Raw genomic sequence first — 20,041 nt, 5'->3', positions numbered from 1 at the left:
CGGGCATTGTTACACTGCTGTGTGACAGATATACAGCAGGAGTAACCATGCCCCTGGCAAATGGCTCAATGGAAAAATACCAAAATGTAACTTCTTTATAGAGAGCGAGTCCAGTGCCCKCTAATTGCATAATTAGTGTTTGAATTGCCCCACCAACCTCATTAGCCAAATTTGTGAGTAGAATCAGAGCTACAGGAGTAATGACCACTCAAAAACCAAAGGAAGTACAGCAGCTGCTACCATCTGAAAAACGAATGTTGTGCAGACAAAAGCATCTTCCTTGTGCCAGCTACGCATCYATGACAGTTTTCCTGCTATTGAGAAGTTTTTAAGTAAGTCAGTCAGATGTTACGATGTTCACCAAAATAGTGCTAGAATCTTCTTAGCTTTCTTTTAAGATACGTCTTTCTTTATTTAAGAACAAATAATTCTGACAGTAGATCAGCGTTTTTATTTGTTTTTCTCTAATGCAGAATGAGCAGCTAAAATGGAGACAATACTGTTGAAAAGATGCTCCTGTAAATCAAGTGTGACCTGGGTGCCCAGAACTCACCACACACGAAGGACATCAGAATACCTGTGGCATTTTGAAGTGGACACTCACTAGAGAAACAGAAGATACAATCCAAAGAAGAGTGGAAGACTGCGACTTTTCATTTGGGAGGAAACACGTGCAGATACTGGTGTGTTGGCATCACCTTTATAACCAGTGGCAAAGGTGAGTGAGTGAGGTACTATTACTTACTTGCTCTTTCCTTCCTAGTGAAAGAAAATATACAAACTGTAGAATGCAGGGGAAAAAATGCAACTTTAATAGCATATCAGACTGTACTATAGTTCTGCAAGGCAACACTGATGTCAAAATTTAAGCTAATTAATTAAGATTTTTAACTATTTCTTAGCGCTACTATGAATGCGTGTCCAAACAGACATGCCGTAAAACTTTGTCARGATATAAGGCTTCTTGCATCTACATATGGAAGTGCCAGTAATTGCTAAGGTCTAGGAAGGACCTGTCGGTGTGTGAAAGGCTATTCTGCACCTTCCTTCTGCAGAAATTCTTGTGTCATCTTCTGACACATGTGACACTGGACAGTATCAGAATAAAGAACTCAGGTGAGACAGACTATTATTTCTGAATTATCTTCTTTTGGAAGCAGTCTATAGAAATTTTTTAAAAGCCTTAATAATATAAAAGATACTTCACTAGTTCCTGTGATTTTTGTCCCTTTGGGGAGATACTTAACATTTAGAAAGCTATCTTGATAATAAAATGCTGAAAGATTGTTTTTTCCCTACGAAAAGCAATTTATTTTGATGTCTCGCAAACAGGTTTTTATGTGAATATATAATACACTTATGAGAAGCTCTCAATATAACCATTTGGTAATAGTCATATTAAGAGATGATCATATCTTCCTTTGCTATGATCCCTTAAAGGAAATGGCAGCAACTTCAGCTGCAGCTTGGTTTTCATTAATTCACTCGACTGCATTGTCTTGCTTTGCAATTATCAATCATACTTGTTACTTTCATGGACTCATAAACCAGTCAGATATTTGAAAATTGAAATATCTAACAATTCCCTCTGTTACAGTTCTTCTATGCTAATTGGACAGAAAGTATACTTYACTTGAGTAGCACAGTTAGCTGTAAATTATCAGAGCTACCTAGAGTTCTGCCTAGCAAAGAGAACAGTAATCCCCAACGCTACAAAAGTATATGGAAGAAAAGAAAATAATCTGTGGTTTTAGTAGAGTCAGTTGCTCATTTATGAAGTCACCATAGATGCCTGGCAACCTGAGATCAGAAGTGGAATGAATGAATGATCTTAAATCTGTTTCATCAGATTTTTCTTGAGACCATGAAAAAAGTGGGATAGCACATAAAACAGCAAATTTATGTAAACAAGGTGCATCTCATAACATTTTTAGCTTTGGCTATTCACACACAAACCTACTGGATATATTAAGACTATGAGTAGAGCAATAAATGCTAACAGTCAAATGTTTTTCTTTTCTTCCTCCAGTTTATGAAATTGAGGCCAATACAGTTGCTGTTGTCAGTACTAGCCTAGAGGGACACATTCAGCAGGCAGACTAGAAGGTAGCTAACGGTAAGTTCTCGGATTTTACTGCAGCCATAACTATAGTTTATAAACTGGATTAAAGCTTAATGTAGTTTTTAGGGTTAAAAGAAAATTACTTCAAAAACTTTTTATTCTAAAAAGACATTTAATTTCACTTGCATATGTTAAACACAGAACATTAACAGCAAAAAAAAATGAAGATTTCTTTTCTAACATTTCACAATGTATTGATTTCCAAATCTGTAGTTTTCTGTTAATGTAGGTTGCCATAACTATGAATCAACTCTGCATACTAGGACAGTATTTCAAAATATATATATAAACCACCATAAAATAACTACTAACACAATTACTATAGAAAAAAGTAAAATGACAGTAGAAGTAAAAATATAAACATGTTACACTACTGTCTTTAAAATTGCACAGTGTATTCCCTACCATCCCAAGGCAAACAGAACGGCTAAGGACATCAGGTGCAATACAGAAAGTTACTACACCAAGTCTTTGTTCAGCCAATATTTCAAAAGTTACATTAAGAAACCATTCGTGTTTTGTGAAATTACTCAGCTAAATTTTCCATTAGCAATTGTTTCTGTGCTGTATTTTCTAGAAGAGTTTTGGATGACTTTTGTCTCTACCCTACTTACTTCCTTCAAGACTGCAGCCTCAATGCTTAATTGATTTGAAGCAGAAATCAATTCATTCTAGTGGAGAACAAGCAAGTTTTAAGAGTGGGCTTGCCTTGTTCCTCAGAAAAGTAGCTCGTCACACGCATAGTTCAGCAGTAGCAGACAAACAAGCAGCACAAAGCCACCGTCTTCGCTGTGTTACTCTACGGTTTGAGCAGTTGATCGGAGGTGTACTACCGCTGAACAAACGCTGTTTTTCCTTAGAATGCACAGCAAGACAGCAGCACGCTGGCGTGCCTGCACAGATGGAAGAGAGGGTAAGGGAACTGCAAGGACTGGGAAGAAGCCATAGGCTTCTTGCTCTCTTACAAGCCTTGTCACAGGAGGCTGGCTAATAGCACCTTCTTCTTTTGCAACTTACTTCATGTTACTGCATTGTTTGATTACAGATGTTAATTATATCACTTTTTTTTATTTCCTGATATTTTGAGTCATGAAATTAAAGCACGCTCATGACTGAGTATAACTGATAAGATGGCTTAATTGGTACCTTCTCTTCTGGCACCAGAAGCAGTAGATGAAAGGCTTCCACTGTGTCCCTTAAGGAGTAGCATGCATTCTGCCCATCTGGCCGTATTTTCTCCCTCAAGATCCCCCTCACCTCCATTATGAAAGATGAAAGTTTACAGCTTTTCCCAGCCCCACACATCACCATCAGATAGGCTTCAGCAATTGCCTTGGGCCCCATCCTTGAAAATCAGGAGCCTAGGAAATGAATCAGTCAGTGCAGGGTCCAGAATGTCACTGTACCAGTCTTCCCTAAAAGGTTACACTGCAACATGGCTGTCCTCCTCCTATGGGTACAAGCAATGTATTAATGGTGTTCTTGTTTTGAATACTCATCCTCGTTATAGTCAGGAAAACTTGAGGAAAAAGAACAAAGTAAGAAAGAGTTCTAATCTGAACAAGCCTACGTAATCATAAGAAGGTGACCAGTAATAAAGTATTATAATTTGTCACTATAGAGAAAAGCCAAAAAAATTCAGGTTTCCCTCACAGATGTATCTTCTAATTATACTATTGAAAAATTGCTCTGTTTTATTTCTAAAATTATGTTTTCTTGAACAGACAAAAGCTAGAACTGACTTTATTGTATTGCTAAATTTGAAGTTTACTGGTGGCATGCAGTTTTTAATCAGTTAAACCAGGTTCCTTAACAGAAGGTACAAAAGCAATAATGAAAGGCAATATATAAGGAAAGAAAGGTTTAATAAATGCTAAAAACTGAAGTAACTGATGCTTTTTTTTTTTCTTTTTTTTTTTTTTTTAATAGGGATTATAGAGTGCAGTTGCTTAAAAAAACCAGAACCTAGATTCAGTAGTGAAGAGGCCTTTCTGGCTGTAGAAGCCTAAATTTSTAATTATTTTAACAAGTCTGTAACACAGTGATGCTGTTTCACAGGACTGCAGGAGCACATTGTTGTCCTCAGCACCAGGCTAATTAGTGGCCAGTTTGCTTAGTGGTGATCTGGGCAATATAGCAAATGACTGATAAGAAACTAAGTTAAGGACAGAAATACAATGTCAATCAAGATAGCTCCATGGAAAATAGAAAATAGGTCTTGAATAATGGGCTGCATTTTTCTTTGATATAATAAGCTTGCCTTGTAAAGACACAGGCACTGAGATGTTTGTTATTCCTAAGAATCCTAAGTCCCCTAGTAGAAGCAGGATGAACATAACATTTTCATTAAAATACCAATACTAGATAAAATCAGTGTGGAATGCCATGTTGAAGAGAGAGAACTGGTTTCAAAATGTAGTATTAATAGGGCATCAGCCAGTATAGATAGATGTTTGTCCTGAATTTCTGTCTTACTCCCTTTTTTAAAGATTCGGGGGGGGAGAATGACAGTCAGTTTCTGCTTTTCTGTTCCCTTTCAGTTATGTCACTTGTCTACTAAAAACTTACTTAAAATCTCCCTCTACAAACCTTGCCTTGCACTCAATTTTAAAAACACTGATCTAAAAGAAACTGAAAAAATAACATGCAATAAATTTGCAGAGGCTATGGAGATGACTGGTGTAGTAAAGAATGAGGACAGGTCATTCATACAGAGCGATCTGAATCACTTCATATACAGTATTGTAATGCTGGTAAAATACTGTGTGCATTTCTAAGACAAAGTATGATAGGAAGTGGGTGATGTTCCACATTTTCGAAAATCTCTGAACAGGACTTGAACCATAAGACTCAGCAATCAAGGCAGTGCTCCTGCAAGAAGGGACAAGGGGGATTTGGGGAAAAATGGAGGATATTAAGCAGAATAAGAGGATCACATTATGTGTTCCTATGGTCCTGATGAGGTCAGTATTGACTTGTTGCATCCAATTCAGATGTCATATTTAAAAGCATTTCAATACATAAGTAGAGAGAAGAACTTGAAGATAGTTTTGAATAAAATTCATTGCAATAATAACATTAAGGAATTCAGTATATCTTACCAGAGAAAAGGTTAAAAGGGACATAATCATGATTTATAACTATATACAAGCAGTTAAAAAAATTGATAATATGGAGATCAACGTAAGCAATCAAAGGCATAACAACACCAAAATAACTTAAGGTGCAACTTGAAATGCAAATAGAAAATCAAGTGAAAAACATACCTGGGGTAATTAACCATTGCAACAGCTTATTGAGGAGGTATGGGTGAATTCTCATCTCTTGGAAGCCTTTAAATTAATTAATATTAAATGCCTTCCTAAAATACGTATGCTGCAATTCAAAACAAAACTACTGAATTTAATAGAAAACTGCTTGTTGAAATTCAATGGCCTGTTGAATCTCAGAATAAATCCTCATTATGTTGTTGTCTTGCCTTATATATTTATGAGACATATTTTAAAATACAGCAAAGAAACGGAAGTGATTTGCTGAGAAAAGATCCTTTTTCTTTCCAGAGTACAGTACCATTTAAAGCTAAATAGACTGCAGCTACATCTTGGAAAATACACTTATTCCTCTGTTTGTTTTTCCTATTTCTTGTTCAGAGTTGCACAGTCCACTTAGTTGACTGTGTCTAATTATTTACATAATCATGTAGCTAGTGTTCAGTTTTCCTGTTCCGATTTAATAAACCATTCATAAACCATCCACTTAAGTAACAGCATAATTTGTTGTAAAAATAATTACGGTTGTTTCAGAGGGAAAAACGTAGCATGATAAAACGAACAAGGACATTGTAAAAATGAAGAGTTCCAATCCTGCAAAGTGATTTGTAAACGCCTCTCCAGCCCCATCCCAGATAGCCAATGAACTACTGAGGGAATTCAGCAGATTACAGCTGTGCAGCTAAGAGTTTAGCAGTAGACAAAAAACACCAAGCAAACCAGCCATGCGCACAGTATCTTCTGGAGAAATGGTAACGCTCCCAACGTCCTTTGTACGTCAGGAGAAAATTCTATGAACTGTAAGTGTACAGTTGCTGATACGACTCAACACAGGACTGAAGAGCAAGGCTCTCGAGGGAGACCTTTGCTCTTGCCTAAGTTCCAGTGTCCGAGAGAGATGCATCAGCCAAGAAAAGGGTTGAATATTTAAGCTGTGGTTCCAAGAGAACAGACTCCCCTGTATGCTTTAGGTGCTTTGTAGCTGCCCCATGAAGCCCAATAACCCATGCTACTTGCAAAAGTGGGGACTCTCCAAGTCCAGTATTTTCACCTGAAGTGCCTGTTCTCTGTTACTTCAGAGAGAAAGAGTGGGGGAAAAAAACTGTTTGTATACTAGTAACAGGGTGATGTTTGCAAACTGAAAAAAAACCTGAGCAGTACCATGAAGAAGCTATGCTGTAAGAGCACCGAATGACCTTAATAATGAAATCTTAAAAAGGTGTTCATAGGCAGTACTATTTTTAAATGGTTGCATCAGTCCAAAATGAGCAGCAGTGACTGATCCCATTCTTTCACAGACACAGATAATCCTTGTCCATTCAGACAGGGTCTGCACCATGACAAACCTAGTAGATCCCATGCTACATTGACAGACCAGTTCCAAAAAAATGATAAAGAATTACAGAATCATTAAGAAGTACAGAGTAACTTTTCACAGTATAGTATCTTATAAGCAGCGGTTCTCAAACAGTGAAGAATATATGTGAAGATTTGGAGTGAAGTCAAGCATGGAGCTCAAGAAAATCAGCCTTGCAAGATCTGTGCTGCATGTTTTTGAAATTCCCAATTTAACTAGTCTGAGCAGCTGCGTATGGGAGAGGCAGGGGGACAGGCGAGAAGGCAACGGCCGTAACTCTGGTGCATGGATAGAGGCAGTTGACTGCTGCCAGTTTGGCAAGGACAAAATACTGAACCACTGTGTTCGCTTACTTCAGCTAGAGTTATTCATACTGCCGTACCCCTACCCCGCTGTTACCAGTGCATTTTGTTAGCAATAACAAGTACAACTGAAACTACAGCTAGTAGTAATGCCCTGGTTAAAAGAAGGAAGCTTTAGCCTCCATACAAGCTATCTGCTAAAATCTACTTTTAATCCTTGGGAGTTACAGTCTAAGACTGAGAAAGTTCCAGGGACTCTTCGTAGCTAGCTGTTAGGTCTATGGCTGCAACCAAGATCTAGGGTCCAGCATTTCTTTGATGGATTTTTGTCTAGGGGCTGGTACCGGTTTAGTTTCAGACTCTGTCTTGGTAACTAGTGAAATGGAATTTCTGTGGTCAGTTAAACTGCTCTTTCTACAAGGACCAAGCTTGTGAGGAGCAGCAATGGGTCTCTGTTGCAGTATGGTAGGTAACTTTGAATCAAAAGAACTCACACATGTGCTGCCAGACTTCTCCCTGTTATCCTTGCCCAGTTGCTCTGTGTTCACCTGTGCTTTTGCAGAGTATGGTGATGTATCCGATGGTGGAGGCGGAGCTCTTCTTTTCTTTCCACGGCCATCATTGGGACTTACAGTCTCACTTCTTGCGCCTGGATGCACGTTCTTCTGAACTACAATCTCATGAGATCCGTCAAAGAGCGAGGCCCATAAGGAAGATGCAGACTCCTTTTGTTGGCCAAGCTGGAACTTGCTGTCGCTCTCTCCGATTTTCCTTTGTATGATACCAGCTAAGCCCTCATGTTTCACTGGAGAATCAATGCCTGTAATTTTAAGAGACAGAAATTAAACAACTTAAATGCTACCAGTAATTTTTCTCCCACCTGTTTAATTCTTGCTGTTCTGAATACAAAACTCTGTTAGCTATGTAGCATAAAGGTTGGACTGGTATTAAGAGTGGAAAAAATGGAAAAAATCACATACGCTTGCATAGAGAGAACTGAGGTGACAGTCAACTGTTTTCATGACAGCTGGCATTGAGGCATGAGGATAGGCACTGGTATTTCATTCCAAGTAGAAAAGAAATAATGTACTACTAGAAAAGCTATATACATTATTTTAGATAATATTTTGTTGTACAGTACTTCGAAGGCTTCATTTCACAGCAGGCCAGTGCAAAAATCTGACCAAAAACTCTTCAGCCTCCAGCTAGCAGAGAATGGGACAGTTCTACATTTTTTTTTCTTTGCGTGCTTTAAGATTGCCTTACTCTGTTTCTTTCTCTTGTTTTCCATGTGTATAGCAGTAGTGCTAACCCTTAAAACAGCAGCAGCATCTTTCCTATTGCAGGCCATATGCTAGTGGTGTTTGACAGATTTTTAAATGTGTAAATACTGGGCTTTTTCCCCTATGAATATTAGGAATAAGTGGAAAAAAAAAGATAAAGAATGAAACAGAATTTTTGTTCTGTTCCTCACTGACACGTTTAAGTATGAGCAGAATTACGGTACATTTCATACTACCTTCCAAGAATTTTTGTATAGTTGATTTGCTGCCTCTGCGCTCTACATTCATAGCTCAGACAGGACTTTTTTGACTGTCCAGTGCTCTGATGCACTGTAACTGGATGCCCCCCTTGGCATTTTGAGCATCTTTACAACTCCAGTCTCAGGCAGCAAGTAGTCAGGCATTTATACCTGTACAGTGTCGTTCAGCCAATACTACATTGGATCCATTAAAACAAAGTGACCTACTTTTCTAGTCCATAAATATTATTTCTGTAATGAAACTATTAAAATAATCCTGCTGCTGCATAGCACTTCACTCTGCAAAAGTAGGAGTCTCAAATTCATGCTAGATAGACTCTCTGAGCATGTTTTCAACATTGTTGCTGAAGATCAGACAATTTGGTAAGATATTGGGTAAGCCTTTATGTAACTTTAAAACCAGCAAATAATTCCATGCAACTAGTTAAAGACATTATTAGTTGGAAGACTGGACTGTTCGACCTTGCATTCCCTGAGCTTTATACTACTCAGAGTGAGTGTTTTATTTCTAATGACAGCTTTTTTGAATGTGTTCAGGGCTCCCTAACTACAGTTCAGATTACAGATTCTTTTGGTTCAGGGTATAAAAACACATTTTTTACTTCTGCTATTACAAATGCAGATTTAATGTGAACTCCTTGGTATACAGTTCTATTGCTCTTTCATTGTCTGAATTGCCCTTGAAAATCTCTGTTTCAGCATCAACACCAGAAGCCATCTGAATACAGACAATGTTATTTCTGTTACCCTGCAGCTTGAAAAGACAAATCCCACTTACTCATATCATGATAGACGGAGGTCGCCTCTTTTGTCAAGAACAAAGGTGGTTTCCGTGGTGACATAATCTCAATTTTCATAAGTTTTTCACAACAATGTTTCCACTGGCCTGAGAGAGGATAGAGAACAATGATTGGAACTTCAACACTTCGGCCTGAAAAAAACCTGAAGTTGTTAGGCTGTGTTAGGAAACTCTGCAAAGCAGTGCTAACAGTAAGCATTTATTTTTTTCAGTACAAATGCTCAGGAAGTACTCTATCTTCAATTCTGAACTCATTCTAATTTTTAAGCAGGGGGTCATAAGTTATCTTTAAGCATCTTAGTAGTAGTATTGTACTACAGAGAGTGAATATCATAATTTGTTTTCAAATCCCCAAACTCAGTACAAATTCGTCAGAAAAAGAATTAAAGTGGTAATTTAAGGTGAGGAAGCTTCATAAAGTTATCGGGGGATGAACTCCAATACACAGCAAGCTCAGTGGTACACATCTGTTACAGTAAAGAAATAATGCTGTCTTTAATAGAGAATAACACGTATCTCTCTGTTAAAGGACAAGGAAATCTCTTTTTCCATTAATAAATTTTGACGTTAAGACACAGTGAAATTACTTCATTCATTCCTGTCACTCCCAAGTTTTCACAGTGCGTGAATTTTAAGAGAATTTTAGAATAACTGAAGAAAAAAGGCATTTAAATGCCAAGTGACCCATTTTTATTCTGCACCTAAGGAAAATGTCTCAAAAAAAAAATCCATGGATATTCTATGTATAATGAATAAAAAGTAATACTTTTACCCCACTCCACAGCTAATTTAAAGAGGATGTCCTAGTTTTGCTGGATGTATTTTTTTTAATTGATAGAACCTCTTCTCATTATAACTCAGAGTTAAAAGAAGAAGAAATACAAAGTACCCAGTTTCCACAGCCTCAGTTCACTGATTTTATTCATGTGGCCTCTGATTAAAGCCTCATATTTCATGAATTGACCTGGTTGCTCTTTTTCTGACCTGTTGAAAATGACTATCGGRCATCAGCTGTACTCTGTCAATGATGGTGTAGTAACTGACAGTTGTTCTTTGATCTTAATAAACCTGAGTCAAACTACTAGAATATCGGAAGACAAAGATAAATTAGTTTCTCGATATAGTTCATATAATATTTGGGGGGGTTAAACAAGCGATGCAGCATGCTGCTTCACTACCATTTTGCTGTCTTAAACTAACATGAATTTATCTCATGTAAGAATGGTGAAAAGGGAAGCAAGACAGGGGATGAGTGTTTCAGTTTATCATCCCACCTTGTGTCATAAAGCCTCAGCTACTACTTGAAGCTGGTAAAAGTAAGCTGAGGGCATTTGCATGGCGGGATTGTAGTGTGGCTAGGTGGGAGTATTCCCCTGTGGCCAGGGGTACCAAAATCCTGGAATTACCAACAGAATCAGGTAATCCCTGTTGTAATTGTTACAATTTAATTCATCCATAATGCTGCTGAGCAAGGAGATCCTACATCCATGGGCCCGTTTGCAAGAGCTGACTGAACCTTCTTTTTTGCCAGGGCCCCAGATAACACTTAAAGAGGTCACGCAGGAATCCGGCATCCTCACTTTCCAGTAATGCCCCCATGCCCAAAGGTTTCATGCTTGTAGAACCTCACAAACCAACACAGCCCTGGTAGGATGCATAAGCAGAGATGGACTCTTCCTACTGAGGAGGAAGGTTGGGAAGGATTGAAGGGATGTTTTGAAAAAGAAAAAATCTGGAACAGTGCTTGAACAGATCAAGATCTTGTGAGAACAGGTGGTCCTATTCTGCTTCTGATTTTCTGCAAAGCTAGAAACTGAACATGTGGTTGGTTTAGTCAAATATTTGCCTTCCAGTGGCTCAGATCATCGCTCAGTAATATCCCAAAGAACATTTTTTCTCATGATTGCAAACAAAGGATTACGAGGCAATTGCAATTCAAATTGTTCAGAGTTTCCTTTGATGTTACATAACCTCCCACACTTGCAGGGCATGATGCCAGAGCTGCTTGCTTACTTACTCAGATCATAGAAGTGCTGCCAGAAAGCCTCCATCCACTTACGAAGTTCTTCCCTACTGTCAGTAGCAAAAAGTTGAGTCACAGCCTCTCCAGACAGAGGGTTGATAACAGAAAAGTTGTTAGTTCTTCCCTTGGAGTCCGTATCCACAGCTCGAATCCTAGTTTCCTAGGAATGATGACAGGCTGTGGTTATGAGTTACCGCTTCACCTCTGTGTTCATATCACCATATGGCCAGCAACAGCAAAAACAGAGGCATCATTTTGCTGTTTCTCTAATCTAGGTTAGTTTCCAAAAAACAAAAAACCCACATCCCTAAAGTCAGGGTTAAAAATTAACTAATATATGGAAAACAAGGGAACTGAACAGAGTTACTGCACTATAGTTACATGTTCTAGACTACATTTTACGGTTCCTTTTCACTAATTCACCTTACGCAGTTCATCTTTCTTCAGAATAGTTTGGCAAGTAATCTAAAATAACAGCAAGCAGCTGCTTTTCTCTGAAATCTTAATCTGCTCAATCACATTTTTATACGTATTATTTAGGTCTACTATCATACTTCTGTGAGTGAATTTTGTCAGATATAGTCTAAACTTTTTTACGTTCGTTTCCGTCAATCAAGGCATTTTGTTAATGCTGCCATGACAGGAATATTTATAAAGAAGCTTACCTTGTCCACATTTAAAGGAGCATTTTTAGTAGTTCCCATAAATTTCTACTAGAACAAATTCCCAACATGAAAATAACACTTTGGTGTAATAGCAGAAAGTCTATTTGTTACTTCAAAATAAACATTTTGGGTTTGTCTTATTTACAGAGAGATACATACAAACAAATACACACACACACATATATGACAAATATAAATAAATGAAATAAATGAAATTTCTTCAGCTAAGATGAAGAAGGTCCTCAAATTATGCAGCAGTAGTACGGTTCATCCAAGAGTTTTCCTGTTCAGGTGAGTGGTTCAACTAATTTTACCATCTAGATTGGATCCAGTGGTATTTTTATAGTATTTGGTTTCTCTATAGTGGAATTACTAAATATGAAATAGCACTATAATACAAAGTTCTTTCTAATTGAATGGAAAAAAAATGGTGCAAGATACTGAATGGTTTTAGTAGTTTTACAAGTGCAGTTGAACAAAGCTAGATAACACTGCTCTTTATTACAATGCTGAGAGTGAAATGAAAATGAGTAACATAATCTATTTACAAAAGTAAAAGCAGAGCCCCCTAAAGCATCTTTGCATCTGCATTTCAAACTGACTGACCAAGCAACGGGCTTGACGGGTGGAGTACTTCCTGCCTGGAGGGACGGGGAATCCGACTCAGGAGAGGCCTCCAAGTGCTCCTCAAAATACAGTGGAGACATACCAACCATGTTCCTTTTTACACAATTCAACCAAATACCAAACATCTGCAGATGTCAACTACACACCTACAGAAATTAAGTTTATATGTTGGATCCCATGGGGATAAGCCTAGTTCTGATAGAAAACCAAAAATCATTTTGCAGAACATTCCCCAGATTTTAAATGCATTACTGAGGTAACCGCTTGAAATACTAACAGCTGCTTGTAGCATATCTGATGGATATGCTCATTTAAATTCTTCTGTCTAAAAATAGGACATGAAGTAATTCATCCATAAGTGCTCTATATCCCATTAACTCAGGTAACCATAGATACCAGCAAAAAATTAAATCAAATAGATTAACATTTGACAGGTAAGAACTTCAAGTATACCATACACAGAAGTTTGTTTAATGATGTTTGCTGCAGGTTTTATCCCACAAATATGTTGTTATTCAAAGGAGATAAATCCTCAAGCCACAATCTATACCTGACACTTGAATATTTAACGAGTAATACAAGATGCCATTACAGTAATGGGGTGATGAATTTACCAAGCTTGGATGAGTTACACTACAAGCCTGGTTTCATTAAAAGTAAAGTATCTTAAGGTACCATGTTATAATAGTGTGTAACCTGTCAGTCTTAGAGAGAACTGAATCTACTCTGCTACAGCTATTGCAAAGACCAGAACAGTCAATTGATTGCAGTTTTCTCTACTGTTTAATCTTGTTAAACAGTAGGCTGAAGGCAGTGTTACATCCTATATGGGAAAAAGGGGAGGGGGAAGCATGAAAAGGGAAATGATATTTCTAAGAACAATATAAATAGGAACCTTCCTCTCTACCTTTGCCCCCAAATAAAAAATTCTCTTTGCCTGACAGCATACCTCTGGAAGGGTTATCTGTTAAGCAGAATTAACAGAAGGAAAAAAAAAAATCATTGCTGAGGTTCAGCACTTTCCTGCTAAGCCAATTCTGACAAACTGAGGAGCAGAGTGTTTTTTTTATCATTTCAAGACATCAACACAAATTACACTTCTTAGGACAAATGCTGAATAGTCTAAAGTTCAGGTCTGTGCATCTATTTTAAGATTAAACAAACCAAATTATATATAACAAATCTCACTTATGATTTTAGTACCCCAAAAAAAGCCAAGAAATAAAGAGAACAGCATTGAAAACAAAATATACTCTGTTGTTGTGCTGGGGTTTGCTGTAATGTCAACAATTTCCATGAAATTTGTTCTAGGCAAAAGTAGGGAAATACGGTTAAATTTAAAATTGCATGTTTCAAACATTAACATAATAAACATAATAATAAAACTGAATCCACCAGATTAGCTGTGGACATTTCCTCCTTTCATCTGCGCTGCTTTGTGAACTTGTATTAATGCAAGGTCCATGTGGCAACTGGATGGCAAGTATAATGTGGTAAGTATAATCTGGAAGAACAATATTAGGGTTGCTATGTCATTTTAGCTGTCTTCAGTGTAATGCAACAGCTAAAAGCCAGGAGAAAGAGACGGCGTTACGTGAGCAGCCAGCATTCTGCGGAGCGCTGGGGAGCCATAAAGCATAGTTTCATAACCACTCAATTTAAGCATTTGTGTTACAAGGTCTGCCACGTGGGATCTGGATATATCTGCTTCCCCTGCCCAAATCCACAATCTCTTTCAAGCAATTGCAGAACTAAATTGAACAATGTGACATGAGATAATAGAGATACTTGGAAGCATTTAACTAATCTGTGCTTTTCCAATATATTTTTCACATGTGTGAAGGTTTGCTAAGCCAGCTGGTGGGATATAGAGCATGAATATACTCGGAGCTGCTCTCACCAGTGGTGGATTTCCCTGACACACTGTGAATGAAAGGAGACTGCGGAGAAGAAAGCAGGAGGCACCTGGTAATAGAGTAAACTCGGGGGAACGAGCCCCTGTGAAGCAGGGTCCAACAGAAATGTATTTATGGACATGCGCGTGTGCTCCCTCGCGCTGCACCCAGGCTCGAGCGGACAGCAGTCCCTGGTAAGCACGAGCAGGCGGCCACCAGTCAAAGACTGCCCTCTGGACATGCAAAGCATCATCTATGAAGGGCTCTTACCCAAGAGGAGCTCATAGTCACACGACTTACTACAAGCAAGGGAACTGTCCCTAGTACAGGAATGACTTCATTTTCATAGACGCAGCTCTTTTCAGTGTTTGCGTGCCCCTTTTCTCCTTTCTGCAGCAAAGTCCTGGATCTACGGTCCCACTCTGCACTGCCTCATGCTTGGATCAATCTGTTTTGGCCATGGCACGCTCACCTCTGCTCCAGGCTCATACTGACTGGAGTCCACTCCTGTTACAAAGTTGGGTAGACATTGTCTCTCTTCCATTTCAGACAAGGCTCACTTTCACGTAGCAATCATAATATCCCATGTTTCTTCAAGAATCCTTGTAAAGATCGTGTATACAATACTCCTTGTTAAAGAAATGGTATCTACTACCATCTGCATAGGGAACATCTACGTTCACACACTATGCAGTAGTCAGAAAGAATGGATGTGAAGGAGCAACTCTGCCCCTTCCTAGGGCTGGCCTCAAGGCCTAGTCAAACAGGGAGTTTTCAGCAACACAGCAAAAATCAAAGATACCATAACAGAACTTCCAGTAAAACACCTACTACTTGCCCATCCTATGAGGAAACAAACCAAATGCTTTTTAGGACTTTTAAAGCACCAACATTTGTGCGAGTACTCTGCAGGGCCCTCCAGGTGATGGGCTCCTAATGTCAACCACCAGCATGCACACTGTGTTGCTGAACTATCATGTGCAGGTTATTTTTCATTTCAAATCAAAAAAACTGAAATTTTAGGAACGGGTTCATAAGGAATATTTCTTGTGCAGATAGAATTCCAGCCATTTGCTGCAGAAAATACTGTTCATCTTTTCCTATTTAGTTGTGCAATATGATGTATTACAAACACAATTAGTTGGAACAACAATAGTAACACTTGCAAAATAGGAACTGCAAAGCCACAGACGTTCTTGCTCAACAGCAATAGCAGTAAATTCATCTGAAGTAATGGCTTTGATAGTCCTAATGGTCACTTCTGTCAAATGATTCAAAGGGGAGGGATGTAAGTCCATCAGTGTGCCCATATTCCAGATAGTTTATCATAAATCTAGATGATTTCATTACTTTTCACAAAGTATCTTTCAATCACATGTTAAGAATCAGATTCACCTTACAAATAAAAATGCCACATATGCAGCTAGGAGAGATTTTAGTTAGAATGTCTAGAATTGATGTTAAATCTCACCTTCGATTTTGAAATTAATGTTTCTGTAACAACATGTAGTAGATAAATCCACATGGTTAATTTGCTTCATTTAATCTGATCTTTTTCAAAAAAAATCAAAAATATCTACTGATGTTAAATTATTTTTGAGAGAAACTCCTGTAGTAGTAAGGTATCCAAATATTGTATTAATTGTGRTTCATAGTTATTCTCCAGCATATATATACAGCTGACGTTTTCATAAAATAGTATAAGGTATGTGATTTATATACCTTATTCATGTTATCTTGAAGGATGACTACTCTGCAAACATGGACCTTCTCCTAGTAAAAGCTTATTAAGCTGGATTTTAGACTGTAAATGTATTGGTAACTTGGAGGAACAAAACACTTCAGTAGAATATGTTGATTTTAAAAGGAAGAGAAAAACAAAACAAGGATATAAACCAAAACACTGACCTCCAAGGAAAGACTAGAAGGTAGCCCTGCAGATAATATTTAAAAATATTTCTGTCACTTTTTAAAATACGGATTTAGTCACTCTGTATTTTACTGAAGTTTATCATTTTCCAACTGATACTGTGAACTACTGGAAAACAAGTAGATGTACGACAAAGACAGACTACTGCAATTAAAAGTGACTGAAAGCGACTGAAAAAGTAACTGAAAACATTTAACACTTGAAAATAAAGTCCTAACAAAAACAGGCCACATTGTTATCCCTGGTTAAAAGATTTAGTTTATATACGTCTTCGTGTAGATAGGAATCCAATTATAATTTTTCACAAACTTTAAAACCCCTAAAAGCCAATATTGTTGTTTTAAGAAGTTGTTCTTTGTTATTTTACATTTTTATGAATTCTCAGTCCTACCCCATCTCCTTCTTTAAACCACACAAGCATTTTTGTAGCCATGTAGTGAATTGGATAAGATAATTTATTACAGGGAACCATAGCTGAAATCCAACTCTCCTCTTTCCCCTAGATAAGCTAATTTTAATCCACATCAATTCCCTAGTCCAATTCATCAGTCAGCTGCCCTAATGCACATCATGGCATAAAGCAGCAGAGCAGCTAGAATGAGCGACTGGAGGGCAGGAATGCTTCTTTCAAAATTAGTGTGGCATCAAGCGTTCACGGAAGTACCGCATCAGAATCCAGATCAAGCTGTGCTTAACACAGTTTCCAAATGTGTGTCTTTACTTACGTATGATAGATCTAGCTAGGTCAATTGCAAATAATATTAAATTCCTCTGCTCATCCTCATGTGATACTAACTCTTGATGACTGCACCAAAAACATTCTTTGAAAGCATTTGTTCACCCTAATGCTCTCCCTTCTAGAAAGTCTTTCCAATAGCATTTCCAAGTTGAATAGTTAAATATCTAAAATTGAATACCTAAAATTTTATTATTTGGCTAAAGAAACACGATGTTTTAAATCTGGACTTTACCAAACAAGGTATTGAAAGCAATAATAATGTCATCCTAAAGAACAGAACTTCCCATTTTGTTGTGCCCTATACAAAACCAGTATTAAGAAAAGCATTTTATTCTAAGGCAGTAGAATATTTTGAACAACTTTCTAGCTCTTCTTCTAATTAGACTGTGACCAAATAACATGCATCAACAAAAACAGCTTTTGTTAAAATTCTGCTTTGCCAAAGATCGAAGTCTACCAGAGCCCTGCTAAAAGACTAAGTAATAAATTTCCAAAGCCTCTCTCACAGAACAGTCACATAAGACATTATCACTTTCTAAAGAAAAACATCCTTCTTTTTTCCTCTATGTAAATCGGTCTGGCGCAATAGAAAGAACTTTCATCCTCAGCTAAAAAATGTAATACCCCTGTTAAAAAATTCAGTGAGCACAAATTTCACTGAGGCATATCCCACCCACATGCTACCTATAAAACATTCTGCGTACCAGCAGCTTGGAGCCCGAATAAATCTAGGTACATCTTAAAAACAAGCAAAAAATTCAACCACCCTACTCCCCCCCCCCCCAAAAAAAAAAATAGAGTCTGTTTTACCTTGTTGATGGAAACTGTCAATGCTGGCTCCAGTTTAGCCTCAATTTCTTCTGGTGAGTAATAGCAAAAGAGTTTGCCGCCTCTTAGTATGCAATACAGTCTCCTCCAGTTAGTCACACTTCCCATCATTTGCTAAAGGGAAGAAGCGGTCAGAAACTGCTGAACATAAACCAGCTAAATATCAACTCGGATCACATATTACAACAACACACACCACCAAAAGAAAAACAAAAACAAAAAACACTCCAGCCACATACACGCAGACTTGAATCGATTTAAGACCAAGATATACAAGGTATCCACAGATCAGTCTGTATGATCAAAACCAACCACACTGAGCTCTCCTGAAAAAAAGACTGAAGTCAGTAGCTCTGAAATGTTCTGCAATGTTACTAATACTCAAAATGTCTTTTGGTGTTTTACAGTTTTCGCAGAGCTTTTTTTTTTTTTTTTTTTTTTTTTTTTGTATGACACTCAGAGTACAGGATTTCCTGGTTTCGACAGACAAACAGAAATCACCTTCTATTGGTGTCTACCACAAGAAAGAAGTCACCTTTATTAACTACAGTAATTACACGAGAAAAGAAATAAAAAGAGTACCTAACTTTGGAAGTGACATACACAGTTCAGAAATTCAACAGAAACATTTATCTAGAATTTTCACTTTCTCGAATTCTCTGAACAATTTTCATCAATGCATTGTAATTTCATGACCAGTTTAAACTCCTGATAACTGACCCGGCCCCTCTGGCCCTTAGCTATCCCCTTCTTATTTGCCTAGCTGTACGATAAACCAAAACAGAGAAGTAAACTGAGTTCAGATTAATCATTTTTGGAGGAATGCATTTAAATGTGGCACAGTCCCCTAGTCAGATTCACTGCGCTGTGATATGAGCTCTTGTGCCAGCACAATGAGAGCCCACTTGCTGCTGTGAAGTACCTGCCTAAACTGCTTCTGAAATGACAGCCATGGTTGACCTTTATCTAACAGCCTAAGTAACTTTATTGATAAGCACATCAAGGCAACATACATTTCTTTGCTCTCAGCCACGGAAGTCACTGCTTCCAAATGGCAGCAGAGAAATAGACTTCCCCCACTGCTACCCCTAGGTAGAACAGGCAACAAATACCTGTTCTCAAGAAAGCATTTCAGGAAAAGGCAAATACTATAACAATCGACTCACAGTGACAGCTATTAACAGATGAAAATAAAAATAAGGTCTTTTTACCTGCTGGTTAAGAAACCCTGCCATCACATCCATAGCCACACAGGATGGCTGAGCCACTAAACGGCAACACATGTTTCCATACAAGGGGAGCCAAAAAGACGATTCCTCTAGAGGTAAAGAATAGGGAATATAAACATTTAGTCCGAATATTTCTCAGAAAATTACAGTTTAATTTTCTACACCCATTTTTAGAATCAGAAGGTCATAAATGTAAAGAATGCTTCTTTACATTTAAAGAAAGAGACCTCATAATATTGACTTATACTAAAACTGATTTTTAGTCCTCAGTATTTACTTTTTTCTTTTTACCATCAGAAGTTCTAAAAAAAAATCCAAGTAAAAACAGAGATATCTTTCTGCAAGAACAATTTGTTCTTATGTAACATATAGTTTTAAATCTCATTTCGCAGCTAGAAACATTTTGAAAGATGAGTATACTGGCCATCCCATCTAGTAGGATGGGCCCATCCCATTATGGCATACAGCTACATTTACACATGAGTACTTAGCTCCTGCCTGTTTTATTAAGGCTCAGAACTTGTATCTACTTGTTCTGCACTAGAAGAACATCTAGAATTTCAAGGAGCTTCTTATAAACAGCAATAATTCTCCTCGCTCAGCTCTGCTATATAATAGGCTCTCTCTTCTGTAATTAGAAGCAGGTAATACAATGTTCCAATAACATGATTCTGACATTAGGCATGTTTCAGAAGTGCCTATAATGAACCAAA

At 37.7% G+C, this 20,041-nt stretch overlaps 1 protein-coding gene and 1 long non-coding RNA gene across 2 annotated transcripts in view; one reads left to right on the top strand and one right to left on the bottom strand.

The window, feature by feature from the left end:
• Positions 1 to 478: 478 nt before the first annotated feature.
• On the top strand, positions 479 to 7,653 carry LOC146597724 (uncharacterized). The gene is made up of 3 exons (XR_014895429.1): positions 479 to 718; positions 2,030 to 2,116; positions 7,613 to 7,653. It is a non-coding gene; the product is annotated as an uncharacterized LOC146597724 (long non-coding RNA).
• The window catches only part of RTKN2 (rhotekin 2), a 33,239-nt gene continuing 18,547 nt past the window's right edge, over positions 5,350 to 20,041 (bottom strand). Inside the window, exons 8-12 of the mRNA XM_085301629.1 lie at positions 19,311 to 19,417; positions 18,082 to 18,213; positions 11,410 to 11,575; positions 9,372 to 9,479; positions 5,350 to 7,870 (exon numbers count right to left, since the gene is read on the bottom strand). Coding sequence (XP_085157755.1) covers positions 7,329 to 7,870; positions 9,372 to 9,479; positions 11,410 to 11,575; positions 18,082 to 18,213; positions 19,311 to 19,417 — 1,055 coding nt within the window. The 3' untranslated portion in view covers positions 5,350 to 7,328. The remainder of the gene's footprint in view (positions 7,871 to 9,371; positions 9,480 to 11,409; positions 11,576 to 18,081; positions 18,214 to 19,310; positions 19,418 to 20,041) is intronic.

Source organism: Rhea americana, unplaced genomic scaffold, assembly GCF_003343005.1.
Source record: "Rhea americana isolate MKP2758 unplaced genomic scaffold, rheAme1 scaffold_179, whole genome shotgun sequence".
NCBI classification, from domain to species: Eukaryota; Metazoa; Chordata; class Aves; order Rheiformes; family Rheidae; genus Rhea; species Rhea americana.
This window is presented reverse-complemented; position numbering and strand designations above follow the sequence as displayed.